Source organism: Acanthopagrus latus, chromosome 3, assembly GCF_904848185.1.
Source record: "Acanthopagrus latus isolate v.2019 chromosome 3, fAcaLat1.1, whole genome shotgun sequence".
Taxonomy (NCBI): domain Eukaryota; kingdom Metazoa; phylum Chordata; class Actinopteri; order Spariformes; family Sparidae; genus Acanthopagrus; species Acanthopagrus latus.
Genome location: NC_051041.1, coordinates 1,753,904 through 1,775,846, shown reverse-complemented (window position 1 = coordinate 1,775,846; position 21,943 = coordinate 1,753,904). Strand labels below are relative to the sequence as shown.

General features: G+C 42.7%; 1 protein-coding gene across 2 annotated transcripts in view; it reads right to left on the bottom strand.

Moving 5' to 3' along the window:
• LOC119017197 (ectonucleotide pyrophosphatase/phosphodiesterase family member 2) overlaps positions 1-21,595 on the bottom strand; it is a 29,811-nt gene extending 8,216 nt beyond the window's left edge. The window contains exons 1-25 of one of the 2 annotated variants that reach the window (XM_037093702.1): positions 21,460-21,551; positions 21,266-21,410; positions 18,543-18,645; positions 17,926-18,075; positions 17,177-17,302; positions 17,020-17,080; positions 16,751-16,848; positions 16,576-16,655; positions 16,371-16,490; positions 15,883-15,938; positions 14,792-14,857; positions 13,646-13,718; positions 13,461-13,569; positions 12,990-13,115; positions 12,869-12,900; positions 12,661-12,788; positions 12,400-12,478; positions 12,168-12,255; positions 11,451-11,623; positions 11,309-11,369; positions 11,035-11,174; positions 9,249-9,390; positions 9,058-9,135; positions 6,954-7,086; positions 6,556-6,712 (exon numbers count right to left, since the gene is read on the bottom strand). In XM_037093702.1, the coding sequence (XP_036949597.1) occupies positions 6,556-6,712; positions 6,954-7,086; positions 9,058-9,135; positions 9,249-9,390; positions 11,035-11,174; positions 11,309-11,369; positions 11,451-11,623; positions 12,168-12,255; positions 12,400-12,478; positions 12,661-12,788; positions 12,869-12,900; positions 12,990-13,115; positions 13,461-13,569; positions 13,646-13,718; positions 14,792-14,857; positions 15,883-15,938; positions 16,371-16,490; positions 16,576-16,655; positions 16,751-16,848; positions 17,020-17,080; positions 17,177-17,302; positions 17,926-18,075; positions 18,543-18,645; positions 21,266-21,410; positions 21,460-21,536 (2,601 nt within the window). In that variant the 5' untranslated portion in view covers positions 21,537-21,551. Of the gene's footprint in view, positions 1-6,555; positions 6,713-6,953; positions 7,087-9,057; positions 9,136-9,248; positions 9,391-11,034; positions 11,175-11,308; positions 11,370-11,450; positions 11,624-12,167; positions 12,256-12,399; positions 12,479-12,660; positions 12,789-12,868; positions 12,901-12,989; positions 13,116-13,460; positions 13,570-13,645; positions 13,719-14,791; positions 14,858-15,882; positions 15,939-16,370; positions 16,491-16,575; positions 16,656-16,750; positions 16,849-17,019; positions 17,081-17,176; positions 17,303-17,925; positions 18,076-18,542; positions 18,646-21,260 lie in introns of both variants that reach the window. The other variant, XM_037093701.1, reaches the window with a different exon arrangement.
• Between the last annotated feature and the right edge of the window lie 348 nt (positions 21,596-21,943).

Below are 21,943 nucleotides of genomic sequence, written 5' to 3'. Positions count from 1 at the left end.
GCTTCAGATAATCTACGATGATCTGGTGGAATGAGCTGAACTCTACAGGACACAACATCTGGTTTTGACACTAAAGCACAAATAACAGTTTGAATACTTAAAAAGGTATTTTTGTCCAACTTTTAATGATGAAACAAAGAAGTATAAACCTTAATCCTGCAACCCATGCCGACTAAATGTCTAAGAGGTTGCTCTGAATAACAGGTGCGTGGGCGACACCTAATAAAAGGAACTTCCAGCTGCAGGCATTGTGACACAGCATCAATGAACCCTGTGACACGCCGCCTCTCACACGCAGGTACATTTTGTTCTCAAATGTCACCAAAACTGATCCCGAGTCTCTGGCAGATCCTTGTTTGTGATAAATGGTAGTATCACAGTGACATTGTGGGGGAGATGCTGCGTTGGCGTCCCACAAGCCTCGACATGCTGCCGCGTTGTTTACAAGAGCGACAGGATTCCCTCCACAGTCAGCTGATGTGCCAGATACTCAAACAATACTGCTGCTTTCTTTGTTTTGCACAGGGAAACCCTTTAAGATTGAACTAAAGATGCAGTCGTTTCAGTACATGTATGTGAATTGTAGATCTACACTTCTGTTTCTTTCTTTTTAAGGACAGTGAGGATTGACATCAACCTGATCAATCAGAGCGTGAGATGAGATGATCGATACATAGCTTAGTTTAGTGTTGGGATAACTGGAGTTATATGTGAGATAACACTGTTCAATATTGTGATAATGATGTAACTTGTGATAAATAAACAAATATTGAAGTTTGCATATTATTAACTACACAGTTAATGATGGCTGATGTTCGTTTTGAATTGTTGGTGGAGGTCTTTATGGTTGTATTGCAGCTGGTGATGGAGGTCAGTTGTGTTTCCTCTAGAATTTGCAACAACTGCTCGGCATGTTTTACACAGTACCTGTAACACGTCGTCTCTCCTGAATCTAAACTAAGTCCATGTAGCAGAAGTGCTGTTTCTTTTCACCACAGGGTCGTCATCCTTTTCATCCTTTTCATCATTTTCATCCTTTTCATCGCTTCTCTCTCCTCCCTCAGCCACCATAACCTCGCAACCACCACCAAACTGATGCCGATTAATTTTGTCAGGGTAGCTAACGGTGTCAGTGTCTACCTCATGATATCTGAATGATGCCTACAGCCAGTTCAAGGTTGCATAACAAGCCGAGTTAGATGCTAATCTGAAGCAGCTGACTGACTGGACGTGAGGCAGAGAACAGGCCAGCACACGCATCACCTAATAAGAGACACAAGTACACTAAATCTCACTGCTATAAATATTCTTCCCTGGAATATTTCTAAGCCGGGTGAATCATTTTAAACAGACTTTAACACAAACTACTGCAACCGACATCTGCAACAATCGCTCCATGTTTGGGCATGTAAAGCATCCCTACTGTGAGCTAGACAATCACAAAATGTCATGTCTCCTGTTTGTGGTGTTCTTGTGTCTGGTTTTTGGTTTCTTGTTTATGATTTACATCCTTGTATTATGTCTTGTGTGTCATGTGTTTGATTTTCCATGCCCTCATGTGTCCTTTAAGTTTCTCCTATGTTCTCCCCTCTGGCTCCCTCTGTCTGTTGTCTTGTTCCCTCCTGGTCTGTTCCTCTGTGCTCCTCCCCTCATTATCACACCTGGCTTCCTTCCTCCTCTCTCCTCACCTGTTCCTCGTCATGTCATTAGTGTCTGTGTATTTAGTCTCTGTGTTTCCCCTCACTCTTTGTCTGGTCATTGTTTGCTGTTTTCTGTCTCTTGTCCACGCTCCTGTCCATGCTCTTGTCCATGCTCTTGTTCGTGCTCCTGTCCATGCTCTTGTTCGTGCTCCTGTCCCGTTTGGTATGTTTTTGGTTTCAAGATTTTCATGTTTGATTTATACTTTGCCTTTTTCTTTTACACTTTGTCGAACTGCTTCATTTTGCTACTTTGTTTGGATGTTTTGTTGTTACTTTGCCTTGTTGATTTTGTGTTGCTACTTTGTCCTGTTTTGTCTTCTCATGTTTTTGCACTCAGCTTTTCAATAAAGCTCGCCATTTGTTTTCTTGATCTGGCCTCCGGTAACTGCATTTGGGTCCACCTCCCCTTCCATAGTTTTCCCTTTTTAACCCTTCCCTGACACAAAATCCCAACAAAGCGGTGACAAATCCATCCTGCTGAGGTCACGATAAGAAAGCAGAGACCTGCACCGGGTTTCTACTTTAAAAAAGTAGTTTCTGCCGTTTCTGTGGTGAGAATCAGACTGCTGGGTTTCCAGTCGATCTGCGTCATGATTAATTGGTCCTTGATGTTTGTTTTGACCCGTCTCAGTCGTATGACCTCCTCCTTCAGAATGACTCAGAGGGGATTTCCTGATACTGCTCTTAATGAGCAAAACCAGACCACTAATCTCCTTCTGCTTTCTCTTTTTGTGAAACTAATTCTAAAAATGCGCCAGGTAAAACCCACAAAGACTCATTGTGTAGAGCCTTATAAATCACAACCTCAGAGTTTTGCTCGCAGCCCAGTCACCAGGATAAAATGTTGGCACTGTACGTATTGAAAACAGCATGTTTATTTAATGTCCTGAACATTTTTCACAGTGTGTGTCACGTCAAGTTCAGATGGCGTGTTTGTGAGCTGAGAAGGAACGATGCCGGTGAGACCACTGCCGAGCTCGAGGATACAAGTCAAGACCATCGCTTTCAACCGTCTCTCTGGCAACAAAGTCAGATATTTTAGACCAAAACGTGAACACTTTCTCACCCTAATCAAGTGGAATATGGGCCTCAACTTTTCCAGACCATAAGCACAGGGCTGTAACACCAAAATGACAAGAAAAGTAATGCTTCCTATTCTCGGTTTGAAACAAACTGTAGTGACCTCAAAACTGGGAAGCTAGATGCCTCTGTTGTGAAATAAAGCTGGAGTGGTGGAGAGGGAGTTCCCCTTAATTTTATACACACAATCACATGATATCACTTACATAATTATGTTGTCATGAAGCACAAAGCCTTGTTATCAAACCTGGCAACAAGGAGCTAATTTTAGTCTTCCAGAGAATGCACTAAAAAAAACCCTGACACCACACAGCATGTTTATATTCTGCATCGTACGATTGTTATGGCCTGAAGATATTGAATTGAAACAGAAATGTAGCTGCAACGTAAATAAAAAGGCAGAAACGCAGATGAACCAATGTCCTGCCGAGAGAAACAACAAGATTCCACACAGATGAGCCAACAGAGTAGTAAGTATGGTGGCTGGTTCATGTGTTTACTACATGTAATTGCTCACCCTTGAAAATAGATGGAGTGTAGCGTAAACACTGAGCGTCTTTGCAGCAGAATGGACCTCTGTGGGGGTTTTTTTTTTAACTCTCTGAGCCAAAACAGACGCCTGTTAACCATCAAGAATTCTTCGAGGTCGATTAGCAGAGTCATAAAAAGAAAATGAGTAACAATAAAAAGTTCAGGTTATGATCCTAATTAGTCTCCACGCAAGACAAGACATTTAACTCTCTGTGTGTTTGCATGCCTGCCGACACATCCTGTCAATGTTGCTGTTTTATATAGTTGTAATAATCTGAATCGACACCACGATGATGCTTTGATAAAAAGTTTATCGTGTTTGGGTTGATGCGCAGCAGGCAATTCATGGCAATTCTCAAAAAAAAAAAAAACGTGATGCAGTTGTCGCCTTTCTTTTTGCAGAATCCTGCTGTTTCCATGCAGCCTGAGTGGAAACATTTTCCGTATGTAAACTTAGATGAGTGTTGCATCTTAAACTCACATGAGAGAAACAGAACTTGATATTGTCCGATCAACACTCGCTCGACCAAATGTTGCTTTTCGAAATAAATCTTTCAGATCAACGAGGTAAGAATAACGCTGAGTTGAACTAAGTGCATTTTTGATTTTAATGTCTGGTGGTTCTGTTTTTGTTCTTCTTTTCTGGTATAATTATTGGTATTAAATACATTTCTGTGTGTGTCACCTGTGTGATTTTATATTTGAGCTCCCCTTCATTTAAAAGCTGCACTGAAGCAATTATTCCACCAAGTGGCTCCTTGAAGTATTGCAGCAAATTGAGGGGATAAATGCATTTTAATAACCAAGTAAATCTATTATAATCAGTTGTTAACAACAATTCACAACAGCTTGAGAATGTTTTCCACGACAGCAGACGGAAAATGTAAAGATGAACATGCTGCAGCCTGCACAGTCAGCGACAGCTGGGAGAGAAACTCCCCAGACTGGATTAGAAAATCACTCATTTTATCGGTTTTTGCGTGAGGAGACACTTTATAAACTTTGAGAAACGGTCTTTTTGACAAATACTTAGTTATTTGGGCCTTCTTGTAAATTCAGCAGATGTTCTACATGAATTTGTTTCTTTCTTTGTCTTAAAACACTTTGTTCCTTTGTTACGTGTCCATGTAGACCAGAGTGAGGTCTGACCACAAACCAAAACCACTTCTGTAAAACGCAGCAGGTTTGATATGTTGACTAACTGAGGGTAACGTCACTGGTCCAGACTGCATTGTCCTTTTTCTTGCGTCAACTGCGATGAGAAACATATTTCAGTTTCTGACAATTAAATTTGAAACTATTTAGCTGTAATTTCCAAACTTTTGTCGTATGATTTTACTGCTTGAAGCTGGAACACAAACAGTCCAGTCATTACGTCACACACTTTGTTGCACTGATTGGTTGTCGATCTATCCAGAGGCGTTTTGGTCGGAAACACACTAAGCTTTTGTTTTCAGGTCTTTGGGGGCCCATGTGACCCGCACTGCCCGACGGATTTCAAAACTAAAGCAGGGTTCTGAAGCTCCTGAGATTAACTAGCTGTGTTTTCCTGTCTTTCTGTGGCAAAGATATTAATTTCTTTTTATTAATTCAGTCATTTTTTTTGCACTTTACACATTGAGAATTGGTCTAGCGATGCCACACTAATGGGAGTTCTGAAAAAGTCCAGAAATTATCTTGATAATTTTAAGTTATATCTTAGTTTCCACCAGACGTCGAGTCCTTTGGTCCAAGTCCAAAGTCACATCACAAGCTAACCCATGAGGTGAATCACTGTCTCACCACAGGGACAGAAATCTTGACCCACGACCTGGTTTTACTTTGATAGTGATGAGGTGTCAAATCTGAATTTCAAACGTGGAGCTGGGAAAACTCCAAATTTCACCACAGAATAATGTCACAGAGATCAGAAGTCCGGCACTGACATTGATACTTAGTTAGAAAGTTTTATAAGAAAAATTTGCTGTAAGTAAAAAGTACTCAATATTAAATGTTATAAACTTAAATCTCTCCATGTCTCCATCATTATGTTGAAGTACAGCAGCACAGATTTGCCTGACATTAAAAGTATTGAGTGTACTTCTGTTTTCTAAAAGTTTGCATCAACGTCTCACAACAAAACAATTATTCCAAACTGTCGTGGTCACCAACAGCTGATTGATTTCATTGTGTAATCATGGATGACATCTGCAAGCGTGTGACTGTGTGTTTGTATTTCACGTAGTTCGTCATGGTTTTGGTTTTTGGTTTGTTTCTTCCTCTTTTATTGTGTAATTTTACCCTCCTGTGTCCTGTTGTTGTCAGTTTTTATTTTCTTGTATTTTTTGGGGTTTGTCTGTTGTTTTGGTCCACGTGTCTTCTGTGCACTGTCCTCTTTCCCTCGCCTGCCCTTTTGTTACTTGGACTTTTTTTAAAATCAGAGTTAAAGCACTTTTTTATTCCTCTACCTGCCTGCTTCTGATCATATCTTGGGTTTGGGTCCATCATTGCATACAACTTGATAGAAACTTATGGCTGTAACTCCCAAAAAATGCTCTAAAAAATCCCATATGAGCTGTGAAACCGTCTTTGTTCTGTGTTAATCTCACGATAAAGTATCTTCCAACGATATTGTCATGTTAGTGCACAGTTTTCGTCTTTGCGTTTCCATGTTAAGATAAACTTGTATTTTATTATTGAAACATTTGCAGATTAATTTTCACTTTTAACTTTCTTATTGACTCAAATTGGATCATTTCTTTATATGTTTTGTTTATACAATTTTAATTTGTAAGGCTGCTTTCAGATAAAAGTGTCACAAAATGGAAACTACGCAAGTAGAACCTTGAATTTGTAGCGAGCAGTGCAGTGAAAAGTACCCAGAACTGGAGTACGGAGTAAGTAAAAATATTGTGGAGAAATAAAAGTTGTTCATATAATTGTGTTTTTACGTTTACAAGACTTGATATTCAACATTTCTTTTAATGATCTAGATGCTGATGAAATAAATTTGCTGCACAAATTCCACAAAAGCAACTAGTTACTAATGTTAATGAATAAATGTAATGGAGTGTAAGTACAATACTTGCTGCCAAAGTGAAGTTGAAGTATAAAGTGGTAAAAAAAAAAAAAAAAAAAAGGAAATTCTCAATTAAAGCACAAGTAAATTAAATGTAAAGTAAATGTACTTAGTTACACTTCTGTCTCTGGTGATGACTGACAGCTGAGACAGCGCCGCCCCCTGCTGGACATTCTCTGTACTCACATTGCAGGCCTCGCTGTTGTCCGCTCTGTGTGGCAGCAGGAAGGTGAAGACCCTGAGAGCTCCGTCACACTCCTCCACCGTCTGGTTCTGCTCCTGGCAGCTCGTCACCACCGTGTAGAAGTGGGTCGGGACGGGCAGGTCGCCGTCGGCCGTGAACCTGGACAGAGGACAGAGGACGGAGGTCAGAGGCTGGATATGGAACACTTTTTTCTTGAGCTGCAGTTCCTTTTTGAATACTTTTCTTTACTCTTCTTTGAGTCTTTTAAAAACGTCACTCATAGTCGTCCTTCCTAAAACAACAGGATTTACTATCAACTCTGAGGCGACTGGAGGCCGACTACACCTGCTGGATCAGGTCAGATTCTGTTACTTCCACCACGACACTCAGGCCTTCTTACTCTTTTATCTTCTCTGTGGTGTCTCGGAGGCCGTCGTAGTTGAGGTCAAAGATGGGCCCAGCGAGGATGTTGATGCCGTTGTTTTCCTCGGCGTAACGCCTCAGCAGCGTCCCCTGCAGGTAGCTCCAAATCCCTGCAGGCAAAGACCAGGATTAGAAACAACTCTGCAAATATTAACTGTCTGATAAGGATCAGGTGTAACTGGGTCAGTGTCATCAACCTCTGATAAGATGGAGGTTTCTTCCTGAACAATTCACCCTCATTTACACCTGCTGTGCCTGTCAGCGCATGCAGAACAACCTTTTCACGACAGACATGTTGACTCAAAGCAGGACTGGGAACTTTAGCTGAGCTCATTCCAGGACTCTGATGCTGCACATGCTCACTCAATGACACGACTAACTGAGGGCACTTAATAGATTGATGCCATCGTTAACACTATCAGTCACACCTGCACCTTTTTCTACTTCGATGAGCCAAAATGTCTGCCGTCACACCTGGAGCAGATCTCAGACAGATTCAGGTACAAACTGAAACATCACATTTTACTTTCAATGAACATTAAATCAATTTGTTCAAAGTGGAAACCTGAACAGTCCAGAACAGAATACAATGAAGTCACAGTGAAGTTGACGTTATGGATATAAAATGTCATCACAGTGATGTTTGACCACTCAAATGTATGACGGCATTAAAATGAACACATTTCTATTATTTTTGCACAAAAAGAGCTCAACTAAAGCAGACTATCATTTCTAAATAAACTGACTGTGAGAAGCCGCTGAAAGCTCAGGGATCATAAAAAGTGCATTCTTCCTCAAATAGCACAAAAAGAACACGCTCAAGTAAAGAACAAGATCCTCAATATTGAACTTCCGATTCTGGAGTAGATTTATTGAGCTACTTTCCCCAGAAGGTTGAGTTTTATATCCAGAGACTGATCACAGATTAACGTACCTCTGAAACAATTTGCAGCTCGCTTTGGTATTAATCTCCAGGGGAAACTAATAAAAATGTTTCCTCTCATAAGAATTCCCCAGATAGATTTAGCTTACTTGAATTTAACAGCTTGGCTTTGAAAGACCTGCTTGATTACTGCACGACAATAGTTATTTAATTCCATTAAATGTTTGAATTAATTCACTACTTGCTTTTTCTTTTAAGGTAGATAACAGCAGGAGTAAAAAGTGACTTCAAGGAACAATCAAACCAGATTTAACGGAGACGTTGATCATCACAAAATGTGTCATAAAACGTGTCTTAATAATCTTTGTTACACATCAGAGATTATGATCAGCCGAGGCTTCTTCTGCAGTATCTCAGATCACAAGATCAAAATCAGATCAAACGTTCAGTCTGTCACTACAACCTGCAATCCTGCTGTAACCTGTCCGTTCATCAGTCTTCATAAATTAAAACCAAACGTCTGCGGACACACAGTGCGTCCTCAGAGCTGACGACAATGATGACTTCTGTGTATCTGCGTGAGACAGCGATTCAGACAGAGAGTGTGCTCTGTCCTGATAAGTCCTCTCTCCTGACACTAACAATGGGTATCAGGCCGTCCTCGCTCAGACCTGACATCACCACCGATCCGTCCTTTGTCTCATGTGACACGGGTGATGTACAGGAAGAGAGGAGGGACACATAAGTCAGATGATCGCAGGCGGCTGAATGAGGCAGAAATAACTTGAAAAGACAAGACGAATGTCCCACAGGAAATAAGACTTTCTCTTTGAATTCAGATGTCAGCGGTAACGATTCAACAGTCTGGGCGAATCAGCACCAGACTCCTTTTAAGAAATCACAGAAATTTGTGAGTTTCTGAGTTAGAGGAAACTTAATAATCTTTGTTAAACATTGTCTATGAGGAATTCTTTATCATCTGTTGTAAATTTGGCAAATTTAAAACAATGGGTTCTTTCTTTGTATAAAACTGACTGTCAGTTTGTCCCAACGTGTTGCTGTAAAGTGTTTTATAGCCTCCTGTGTGACTAGATAAATGATATTTCTTGTTTGATAGCAGATGGATGCAACACACTCAAGCTGAAAACACAGTTATTTTTGTGTGTTTGTTGAGTGAGTGTGAAAGTGTGTGACTCACTCTTGAAGGCCGGGTACATGGGGACGATGTTGGTAATGAGCGAAGCGTCGTATCTGGACTCTGAAGATGACGCCAGCTCTGTCAATACAACCACAGGATTAACAGAAACTCTTATCATTCACTGAGTTTACACATCGGTAATCATGTTAAATGTTGTGATGTTTCCTCTACTGGTCGTCCTGCAGGTGTACCTGGAGGGAACAGGAAGCCGTAGGTGAGCTGGTTGTTCTGGCTGTAGGTGGTGCAGCTCTGACTGTGATCAGCTGACACTCTGGAGTCGACTCGGATACACTGAGCACCGGTAGAAACATCTGGAACAGGGGTCAAGTCCTCCTGAGAGAGAAAAACATATCTGATATATTCTGGCTTTATATACAACCTGAATCCTAAATAGACCGGAGCGGATGTGGGTGAAGGAGGGTTAGTAAAAACACAAACATAAAGAGAGCAGTGTATCGTTCTGAAGCGGACAAAAAGAAGGAGGTGTTTACATGCTGTGTGTGTTCATGTGCAGGTATTTGCTGATGACGGTGTGCCGTTGAGCAGCTGCACCTCGTAAACCTGCAGCCGGATCCTGCAAAACATCTGACACACGCGTGTTCAGACACACAGTCTGTGTGTTCGCCGCTGTTGTCAGACATGTTTTTGTTTGTGTTTGCGTGTTTGTGCACCTCAGTCATGTTCTGACTTGACACCAACATGCGGCCGCTCACCTTCATTAACAGGCGCCTGCATCTCAGTTTTACAACCTGACACACAGTTTAAATACATGTAATCGTCGGGAGCTGAATGAGGTCGGGGGAAACTGGCTGTAGACTGGTGATGATAAACTCATCTGCAACTGATTGATGTTTAGTGCTGCTTGATCAGAAACACATGGAAACTATTTACGCCCCAACAGCCTGAAGAGCATCGTAACACATTTTATTTTTCCATCACAGCCGATTGGAGCTGGAGCTGTTAAACACCCGTGACTACTGCAGAGTCATTAGACACAGTTTGTAGTGAATGGACGCTGATTGAATCTGTGCGATCGTAGACAAAAAACAGATGGTGAGTGTTTACAGCAAGTGTGAATGTGGAGCACATGTGCATTCAAAGACCACTGTTAAAAATTCAAACTGTGAAAACGAGTAATCGTGAGCTTTTCACCCTTTTTTAAATGGAGCTCCACCTAATGACTGATCTAAAACCAAATATCAAGAGCGTTTGTTTTTCTTTGAAGACTTCCATCTTCCACCTCATCACGTTGTCGTGCATAATGACGTTGAGACGTTACGTGACGCAAGTTGCAAAACGTGGTGGAAACAGGAGAGCAGAGAGGCAGGTTGATAGCTCTACAGCTAATCTGTCAGAACACGATTTAAGAGAAACAGTAGTTTTTATCATGGTGTATTTTTGTAATTTTGATAAAAGTGTACTCTATAGTTGTGAGCATATTGAAGATTTCATGATTCTCCAAGAAATAACATCATAAAAAAGCAAATTACCAGCATGTGCACTGTATTTCTACTGTTAATCAAAACGCCTTTGAGCTCATAAAGAAAATGTATTAAATCTCAAAAAAACTAATTTATTTTATCTACACCAAAACTGACGAGTTCCTTCCATGGAACTTTACTTAAAGTTTACTTTAGCAAAATGGCCACATACAGTGGTAGATGTTGTCACAGTACAACTATGGTATTGCAAATATTAATATCGTAATACTGTGAAATTTATAGTTATGTTCCTAATTGTTGTTAATTCTGAAGTCCTTGATAATCATGCATGACGCAAAGTTACTTGTGATTTGCACAAAACATTGTTTAATCTCAATTAATGTGCTACAGATTGTTACTGTGATATTTGCAGCACAGCAAAAAGTTTAAATATTAACAAATTTATAAAGTATTTTAAAATGGATCAGAGGTCCTAAGTTGGTAAGTGTAGCATCATAGTCCTCTGATGGTACACTAGGCGTGCGTGTGTGTGTACCTGTCGTGGCAGTGTGTATGCCGTCCACAGAGGCATGGCGAGCTCTTTGCTGTAGCCGCTGATGAACTCCACGTGATGAAGCAAACTGTACTGAGTGTCGAACATCACGGCCGGACGACCGAACGGGAGGTGTGTATTGTCTGCACACACACACACACACACACACACACCAGTTAAGTCACAACAACACCTACTGCTGCAGCTTCTAAAGTGGAATCATTTGGACAAATCTTCTTCAGCTGTTATCGACAAACATCTCTTTAGAGAAACGTACTGTAGCCGTAGATCCCATCAGGTGCAGGACTGAAGGCTTCGATGATCTCCTCCACTTTGTTCTGTAACACAAACACACATTCTGATGGATGAATACCATCTACAAAGCTCAGTTTTTCTTTTTATCACCATCCTCCTCTGACCTCGTCATCACAGCTGCAGCCCAGGTCGTGTGTCAGAGCGGCATCAGAGTCGGACGCCGGTGACGGTGATGTCACTTCCTCTGGCATGCTGGGCTGGTGCGGCGGCTCTTTGAGCATGGCGTTCAAACTGCCGTACGTCCCGTTGTTCGGGGCCGGCTTCAAGCCCAACAGGTCTGAGACGAGAAGGAGGAACAATCAGAAATGTATTGATGAGGTACAGTTTGTTATGTTGATGTACAGAAAAGGTTTAGATCTCTGCTGACACATGAGAATATGGCTGGTTACTTAAATCTGGTGTTTTTTTACATTAAAAGGAAAAGTTCACCCCAAAACAAAGAAATGTTTGACATGTGGTGCTCAAAGCAGGAAGGAGGAAATATTTTCTTTCCACCAAAATACTACTTATTAATTTCTCAGAAGGACAACTTCCTCCACAGCTCAGCTACAACGTTAGCTTAATTAACTAGCCTCACGTCCTTGTCTAAATAATATATTCTAAATGAAACCACTCATAACAAGGTCAGTGTATCATCTGAGCTATTCGAGCCATGATTTCCAGAAAGAGAAATATATTTATAAGCAAGCCAATCTAGTTTCACAAAACTCAACAACTCACCAAACAATCTTGACTGATCAATAACACTGCAGGTGGGAACTGTCTCTTTAAACCACGTCAGACAATGTTAGCATAAAAAAGACAAATAATAATATTCTCACCACACATGACGTTGTATAATTCTATATTTTCAAATTCTGGCACTCTTTTCTTAAACTTGAAGCTCGGTCCGTGACCCATGAATATGGTCTGTATGAAGAGAAAAAAGGAAAAGCACACATTAGATACATATACAGGTGAAATATTTTAATCCTGTCGCCTCAGAAGTGTCTCAGTTTGCAGATACAGACAAATCAGATCACAGTTATCGAAACTTTAAAAACTGGACGGTACCCTCATGCTGGTTATCTTGTTGTCAAAGCCGTGGTCGCCAAAGAAACCGCAGCGAGTCCTCAGCTTCTCCGGCATTTTCCTGAAGCAAACACAAAGAAACAAACATCAACAACTGAAGACTATTTAATGTTTCAGCATCCTTCATTTATTAAAGAATATAAAAACAAGAGCTTTTATGAGACGAAATGTGAAAAATAAAAAGAAAACTGGAGCTTGAACTGGGACGTGAAGGTAGGAAACGTGTGGGGTCGTGACGGTTACTTTGCGATGTGCCACTTCCTCTCCGTCAGCAGGTGGACGTCCTCGATCCTGCGGTTGTTGGCGTAGTGAAGCCTCTTGGGTAAATGCTGCTTCAGGTACGGCTTGAAGTGCTGAGTCGGCATTTTACACTGCAACAAGGGGTTTAAAGGTGAATCACCTGATCTGACAACACACAGACACAACACAATGGTTCTGTTGTCGTACTCACAGTGAGGTTCGCCACCACGACTTTTGGGTCGTCTGTAAAAGAAAATATAACATCAACATGAAGCCGGTCGGATGTTTTTTTAAATCATCAGACACAGTCGCTGTTGTCAGTCTCGTCTTACATGTGGTGGATTTTGGGTCGCGGGGTCGTATTCTGCCCAGCGATCCGGGGATCAGTGTGATCTCGTCGATGTTGAGCGGGTAGTTGCTGAGAAACTCGGTCCGATCACAGTGAGCCTCCTCCATACCTGACAGACACAAAGCACAGCATCTGAAACTACAGCCAACTAAACTCATGTCAGACCTGAGACAAATCTTTCTCTTTATGTGATCCATCACTAACTCTTCACTCATCAGTTACACAATTCAACAAATCTTCAAATGTCTGTCGTCGTGTTTTATAACGTCAAACTAAACCAGCGACTTCTTCAACGTCGTCCACAGTCTTAACTGAGTCTCAACAGAGCGTCAACTGCACACAGATAAACACTTGTCGTCTTTTAAAGAGGTTATGTTGTTTGTCTCTTTGTTGGTTTGTGGCCATATCTAACTAAAGGAAACACAAAGCGTTACGGAGTATACGGCGGTCGTACCGTGGTCTCCTACGATGATGACGTTGATGCAGCGATGCAGGTTCATCTGCTTCAGACCGTTCATCAGCTGACCGATGATGTTATCGATCTCCCTCAGCGGGTTGTCCAGCTGCAGACAGAAGGACGAGAAACATCAGGAAACATGAACGACTGGCTGACGTGATGAAGGACGTCCTCACACTCACCTCACTGCTGAGAGGTCCCAGACGATGTCCGAAGGTGTCGGGCTGCTCTGAGTGGACAGCGTAGACGTACGGCCTGAAGACAGACGCCAACGAGGACAGAGAAAGTACAGCTGAATATAACATTTCACTTATAATTATCAGCTGATCATTAAGACAGAACATTTTCTGATATTTTATGAGGGTGTGTAATTAAAAATTGCTCTGATTTGCTGAACGTCCAGAACAGAAATCTGAACAAGGACAGAAGACAGACCAGCAAAATGTACATTTCCCCTGTCGAGTCTCCTCTGATCCGTCAGGTTTGGGAGCATTTTGAGGTCATCATGATGATGAAACCCTCAGCTGAGTTTGTTGTTTCGGGCAGAGAGCGTCTCACTTCGACCCACAGAGAACTGAGGAATGTTAAAAAGCTTCCGAGCTTCTCTGTAAAAACACTTATCAGCTCGTGACCCCTTCACTGACCCGGCTGCTGCTCAGCACTAAAAACAGCTTTTATCTCCAAGTCCTCAAGAGACTCTCAACCAGCTCACAGACTAAATATTAAACACACGGAGCTTCTTACAAGCCCATGCAGGAGTGACAGTATAATTTAAGTTAAAGCTGCAGGAGACATGAACGTGTGGATGCATCGAGACATCGCAGCTCTCAGAAGTCACTGAGACCTCCTCACGAGTCCGACAGTCCAGAAAATAAGTTCTCAGCAACGTATGAAAAGTTAAACTACGTCTGGATTCAAGTTTCATTTCTCTACATCGATGATATTTAATGTAATCTGATATTTCCAGGTTTTCTCCACAGTGTGCACACAAACACTAGAACCACTCACACAGAACAAAAACAAAACTATAAATCACATTTCTGCAAAACTCTGAGACGCTTTGCTCAACTGGAGAAACCCTCAAACTGCTGCACGCTGATCACTAACTGGTCTCACTCACTTCTCACCTGTTCAAACTCAACTGTCACAACACTTCAGTCACCTGTCAGAGGATGAAGGAGGCCTCAGGTGACCTCGAAGAAAATAAAGCAGCAGAGGAGGAGGAAGATGAACCTGAGCGACTTTGATGCTCTGTAAGAGAAACTCATCCCTGCGACTAAAAGTCAAAGTTCCTGCCTGTCAGGAAACGTCTGAAGAGAAAGACTCACCTCTCGGCGTCGGGCAGGTGCAGCCAGCGCAGGATGGTCAGAATCCTCCTCTCCAGAGGAATCACCCTGGAAACACAACAGCATCATTCAAGACGGAGGAATGGAAATGAGCTGCACGACACAAATAATTCATTTCTGGGTTAAAAGAACCACCTGAGAACGTAAAGCTGACCGTGTGTGTGTGTGTTCAACATATTTAACTCACAATATAAACCAATCAGAATCAAGAAATCAGTTTATAAAGATTTTGTTTCTCTATTTAAATATTTTCATGCTCAGGTCGGAGTTTCAGCCGCTGTGAGTTGTCAATGCTCTCTGTTCTGACCGAGTGTGTCGGCCTATTGTCTTCTGTGTGTGTGTGTGTGTGTGTGTGTGTGTGTGTGTGTGTGTGTGTGTGTGTGTGAGGCCATTGTCAGTCAGTCTCAGGATGTGACGAGCGCTCAGCCTCTCTTTCCACTCGTGATCATTATGTCATGGACGTGCAGATGTTTGCTGAAACTGATCCGTCTGCCAGTTAAATCCAAATCTTTAAAATGATTCTGTGATAATAAGATCAGATAAATTACGGATCTTAATGAATATTTTGTTGTACATGATATAGATTTTCATCAGATATGTTTGAAGTTTTCTATTTGTTGTTTCAGATTTCACAGAACAGCCTGAAAACGCTTCAGTGGACTGAAAACTGGAACATTTGTCCAACTCGGCCTCGTCAGTGTAAACATGACCTGAAGTTTAGTTTGTCTCTCGCAGCTGTACGTCTGTTTTACAAACACACAGAGTGAAGTTAAAGACGCGTGTAGCTCCCGTACGTTGGTCAGTTTAGTCTGAATTTTGTCCTGAATTCTGTGATCGTCTGTGTAACACTTACAATCTCTGACTGTTTGAATGTTAAGCTCACGTGTCGTCAGGATTTATCATACAAGTTGTCATACAAACGTTTGACCCAAACAACCAGCAACACAAACACACAGTGACCCTGATTGTTGCCTTCATGGTCTCCGCTCGGCCTCACAGGCATCTGAAGTTACCGCTGCGCTGCGTTCAGTGTCTGAAGCTAATGAGAAATATTCCAGTACTAACTTAAGTACCAAGGCCAGAAGAAAGTGGCAGCTTTCACTCCTTGTTCCTCCGCTGTGACCCAGATCTGAAACACAGGAGAGAAGCAACGTCATCACAAGTAGACGGTGGCACACAAGATCCCACAATGCAACGCTTCACCTTTGCTCCTGAGGTCATACTGTTGCCGACGACATATTCTTTACTGTTGTGACAGGAAATGATGCAATAATGAGCTGAAACTGATGGAAAACTGCAACTTTGGAGGGTTAAAAGTGAAGCAGGTGTGAAAAAAGTGATATCATCTATTGGAAAAGTTGCATTGTGGGTAATGTAGGCAGAGCAGCATTGTTGGACTCATTATGAACAGATGATCAGAATCAATACAGAGATATCAACTGTTTTATTCAATACAGTCGATGCCTACATTACCCACAATGCCACTGAGAAAGATGTGAGATAAGAGCATTTTTTGAAAAGATAAGCTTAATGTCAGGATGCGACGGGTCAGTGGACTCACAGGCTGTCCGCCCCACCAGCGATGGTTCAGCTTCTCTCTGGTTCGCAGGCTGAAGGTGGCGTTGAACACCGGGTCGTGCATGGTGTTACCCACAATCCCATGGGACTCCGGGTACAGACCCTGCAGGGAGAGAGAGAGCAACATCCCTCCGGTTATTCCCTCTGCAGTGGTGAGAAACATATAAACAGCGTCGTTGATCACTTACTGTGGCGAGTGTGTACAAGTTTGGGAAGGTCTTTGTCGGGTAGACGGGTCGCATGTACGGAGCGGACGTACCACACGTTCCTGAGAGGAAACAAGATCAGACGTCACAACACAGATCAGGACCATAACAACTGAATTTAGGGAATAAAAGAGAAGAGAAGGTAAAGAAGACGTACTGAGTTTATGTATGTTGGGGATGACGGACTTGCCCTTCTTCAGGTAGGAGGCTCTGAAGCCGTCGACTGACAGCATGATGAGAGGAGGACGGATGAAGCTGCGAGATCAGATATCAAAAACACACATCGAGTCACGTTCACGTCGAGGGTTGGCGATGTCGAAGCCACTGACCACTGTTCACAGCTGTGTTTCAACATTTGTAAGCATGAAACGACTGGAGATTTCCTTCACACTGGTGTTGTTGGCAGGTTGTTGGTTTCAGACTCACCCTGCAGGACACTCGGCGCTCTGGATCTCCTCACAGTCTCCCTGCACCCATGACGTCTCACCTGACGTGGAGACAGCAGCACACAGGTGTTACGTAACGCTCCACGTTCATTCTCCACGTCTGATTGTTGTGTAATACAGAATAAAAGGATAAGCACCTTTGCAGAGCGACTTGTAGTTGGAGCAGCAGTCTCCTCTCTCCAGGCAGTCCTCTGAGCAGTGGCAGGCGTGGTCATCGTTCCTCTCCTCCCCACAGCGATCCTGAGTGCACTCAAAGCCTCCCGCTGACCACACGCAGGAGAATTTATCAGTTTAATTCAGTAAGAAAAACCTGTTAATGAGGCTGGCAACAACATGAAAACATCAGGAACTGATATCTCTAAACACGGCCGGCCCCTACAGTCTGTCCCGACCTTGTAAAATAATCCTTGGAGCAGCTCCCGGTGGCAGCGCTCATGATCTACACTCATCAGACTTTGGATAATGTCCCGGTGTTCTTTGCTTAATGTTTTCAAGCTGAAGCTGCGACTGCGCTCTCTTCAGCCGGGCCAAGGTCTAAATCAGCATCAGATGGAAATCAGCATTTTGCCTCTGAGGCATCTGTGCTCCAGCAGAAAGCCATTATCGTGTCGTAAAGTTCACCCTCGAGGTTTTTGAAGCTACTGCTGCTGTGTACAGCGCCAGATAAAATAAATAAACGATATATAACTCTGCGGCTGATTACTGTTACTGATATATCCAGAGTGACAGCAGTAATACACGGACAAAATGTGTAAATGAGCGTGAAAATAGTCACAAATTGTCCCTTCTGATCCACTAAAGACATTTTCAAGGACAGAAAATGCAGCTTTTAGTTAGATAATCACATGAAACCAGGAGAAGAGACGCAGGCCGACGTCACACTGACCTGTTTTCAGGCAGTGCTCGTCGAAGTCGGAGCAGCAGCTGTAGTAGGTTTTGCACAGATTGTCACACCTGCATCCTGGAGGTTTGGCCTCCTCCAGCTCGAAGCACCTCCCCTTGCAGGAGCCCGCTGAGCTGACCCACTCTGAGACGACTGCAGGGGAGGAGAGAGCCGCAGTCAGACAAAACTCACAACTGCAAGACGACGTTCAGAGTTCACTGCTGGTTCAACACGTGACACAACCACATTCAGTCAACATGTCTCACTAATGATGAAGTTTTCTGTCAGATACTCTTCATCCTGAGACCTCAGAGCACTTGTGAATACATTAACATGGTTCCTGCTCACATGTGATGATAAGATCATTAAATAAAACATCTAAATGTCACCGTGATGGTTCAGAGTCTCTGCAGATTATAGTTCAAACAGTGACCGGAACAAAACCGACATCATGGCCTGGATCATGACATTCATCAGCATTTTGTGCACACAGAGAAGAAACTGTTCCACTTCTCACTTTCTTTAAAGAGGTTTGGACGTTTATTACCACAGCAACGACAGATGCTTCCAGGCGTTCGGGTCAGAACCAACAAGACAAGAGAAAATGCGTCTGATCTCACCTTTGGTGTGAACCGGTGGGTTGTCTCCTCCGTCTGGTCGACTGGCTTGAAAAACATAAGCTCTGCTGACATCAGTACTCCACAGACAGAACACAAGCACTACCTGCAGGACAGAAACACGCGTTAAAGAATATCTATCGTCTCTGTTTAAGGATCCATAAATCCTCTGCAGGTCGAAGGTCGGGCTCAGCAGCAGCTCTGAGGCGAGGACAGCGTCAGTCTGACCAGAACAACTACGACGCTGTGCTGCCCTAACAAGGACACATTCATGTTCCCATCTCAGCAGAGAGGTCAGAGGTCAGCAGGACCCGAGTGTGTCGCGTCTCTTTTATATCTCGCCATGATCCGACTGCAGATTAACGTTCAGGTCGCACAACACGTGCTGCACAGAGCTGCGACACAGAAACAAACCTGTACGCAAAAATCAGGAAGAATCGTTTCTGAGGTCGACGTCACATGTAGAAGAGATCAGAAGAAAGTGGAAAATAATCCGATTTAATCAGTAACAAAGATTTCCAGCCTCACAGAGTCACATGTTCAGATCCGACGGCTGAATCTGAACCTTTCTACACATTCAAGGATGCGATCGAACAGAAATCAGAGATGATCTGCAGCTGAGCTCACAGCGAGTCCTGACGGAGGCAGAAGTTCATCGCAGGTGAACTTCATAGTTTTCTTTTTCAGTTTAATGTTTCTCATGTACAGCAAGATATCAAATTAATAAAAGAAGTTCAATTTACAAGTAAATGAAACAGAGACAAGCTGAAAACTTTGGACATTTGAGCTTGAAAAACAACTTAAGAGATGAAGATCAAGTTTCTTTCTCTTGAGTTAAAGTAGATGAAGCTGTTTGTGATGCCGAGCACGATGAGATCAAACCGGCTGGTTACACGATAAATATCCGCCACGTTCTTCACAAGTCGCTCCTGATGAAGTAATTATAAATGAATGAGTCGTTACTAGTTTGCTTGACTCACAGTTAATCATTAGTTCCTCTTGTTGTTGTCACACATCATACTGAGTAGTTCCCTCAGTGCATCATGATCACTTCACCGCCATTCACAAACACTCGTGATGGAGGAGAAGACTCGTCGTTATCTGCTTCAGCTCTTTAATCACAGAGATTCAGGAAGTGCTAATTAACACTTCATTAACTGGTTCCTTTGTAGCTGCTCACGTATTTGTTTGCCACAGACTAAAGACTTTAACATTTTGCTTCCGTAACTCGTTTCCTTTCAGACTCTGCAGAAAGAAGTCGTCGTCGTCCCAAAAAGAATAAGACATTTAGGTTTTTGTTGTGGACATTTATGACAATTTACTGATATATATAATTAGATTTAAACGTAAAATATCAGATAACTTGTGATGCAAAAGTTTCACGGTGGTATTTTAAAGTTAGACTTTTTTTCCTGTTCAACATTTTTAGTCTAAACTTTGCGATAATTATCTTTATTTGCTCAAAATGAGTCAGACATCTCTGCTCCTGCAGCTCCTACATGCTGCAAACCTTCAGTTTTAATCTGTAATCTGAAGGTTTTGTTTCTGAACATCTCGGTGAGAAACATTCTGACATGAAGGTTTAACTTTTACATGATTCTGGGTCCAGAAAGCTGCATGTTCACTGCAGCCACTGTCGTATTAAAGGAGAAGTTCACCCTGAAATGTTTTGGTGACACTCTGAGCATCATCACCGTCCTGATCAGCTGCAGCAGAGCGCCGGTCTGCTGCTCTGTATCATCGAGGCCACGGAGATAAATGTCCTAATAATGTCTTCGTGATAAAAAAGCTTCAGCCTCCAGCTTTAAAGGGACACTTCACCCAAAAATGAAAATTCAGGCATTATCTCAGGTCAGGTGAAGTCTCGTCGTCCATAAAACATTTGTGGAGCTTCACATTCTGCTAAACGACTCGAGTAACTTTAATAATGTATATAAAACACTGAGCAAAAACCCAAACTGGTTTAATCCAAGTCTCATTCAAAAAGACGTCATTTACACCTTTTTTAAAGCTTAAATCTCGACTGTAGCTGTGGAGATAAAAGTGTTGAGGGTGTGAATAACGTCTTTTATAAAATCAGTTTGAGATCAGAAGCGATCTGGACACGTTTTAAATCAAGTCTCCAGCTTCTCCAGATGCTCAGCAGAATCCTGCTGCGCTGCTCGGATGTGGAGACGATGACTGGATATAAATTTAGAGATGAATCATGGAGACTTTTGGATGATGACGACATTAAACATTTGATTTATCAGAGGTGACAGACAGGTGTGATGATGATGATGATGATGATGATGATGATGATGATGACAGTGTGAGCATTGACCTACAACCTTTTGCTTCCCTTCAACTCCCCCAGGTAAACAAACCTGAGTGTGAATCATCATCTTCATCATCATCATCATCATCATCATCATCTTCCTCTATAATTCACACAGTCTTATGTAATCTCTCTCCCTCTCTCTCTCTCTCTCCCTCTCTCTCTCTCTCTCTCTCTCTCTCTCTTAAGAAGGTAAAGCTTCCAGATTTCGTGACTCGTATTGATGCGAGTCAAAGTGCAGTTTTCTCTCCCTCACAGGTCGATACACCTATTCTGCAAGAGGAGGAGGAGGAGGGGGAGGAAGAGGGGGAGAGCTGGGAAACACCAAAATGATCGCTAAAAGCGACACGAGAGAGACAGGAGGGGATAAAAAACACACCAGAGACACAACACCGCGGTCTTACCGTACCAAATTTCCCAGTTGCATGTTCCAAGCAGCGAATCCACTTTTGGCATTCCACCTGAAAAAAACCGAAAGCGCAGAAATTGTGGCCAAAACGTCCGGTAGAGTCTCCGCTGTGCGCCTCTGCGGATCGATGGAGCAGCGGGTCCAACTCTCTCTCTCTCTCTCTCTCTCTCTCTCTCTCTCTCTCTATCCCACACTCTCTCTCTCTCTCTCCCTCTCCAGTTGTTTGCCTTTGCTTTGCCTCTGCCTCTCTCGGTCTCGGGCCAATACGCATGAAGTAATGGTGACAGCTGCGCTCTGGTACAAGAGTGCGTCGGGTCGGGGTGACGCTCCGGAGTCCAACACAGTCAGCAGCACTGAACCGCTCACCCAGAGGGGGAGAGAGGGGGGAGGAGAGGGGAGGAGAGGGGCTCTGTGAGGGAGCAGAGGGGTTGTATAATGTCCAATGTTCAGCCTGTCTTAAAGGAGCATTTTGGGGGAAACTTGTCCAGAACCATCAGAACACACTGACCTCTGAGTGTTGTAAAGGTTTGATGTGTTTATGAGCAAAATGCAAAACTGAAACTCTGCACACACACACACACAAACACACACATCTGATATTGAGCAAAGATGTCAGAACATTTCATCACAAGAACTGTTTTTAATTGTTTCCGAGGAACGTTGCAGCGGCAGTGAGCG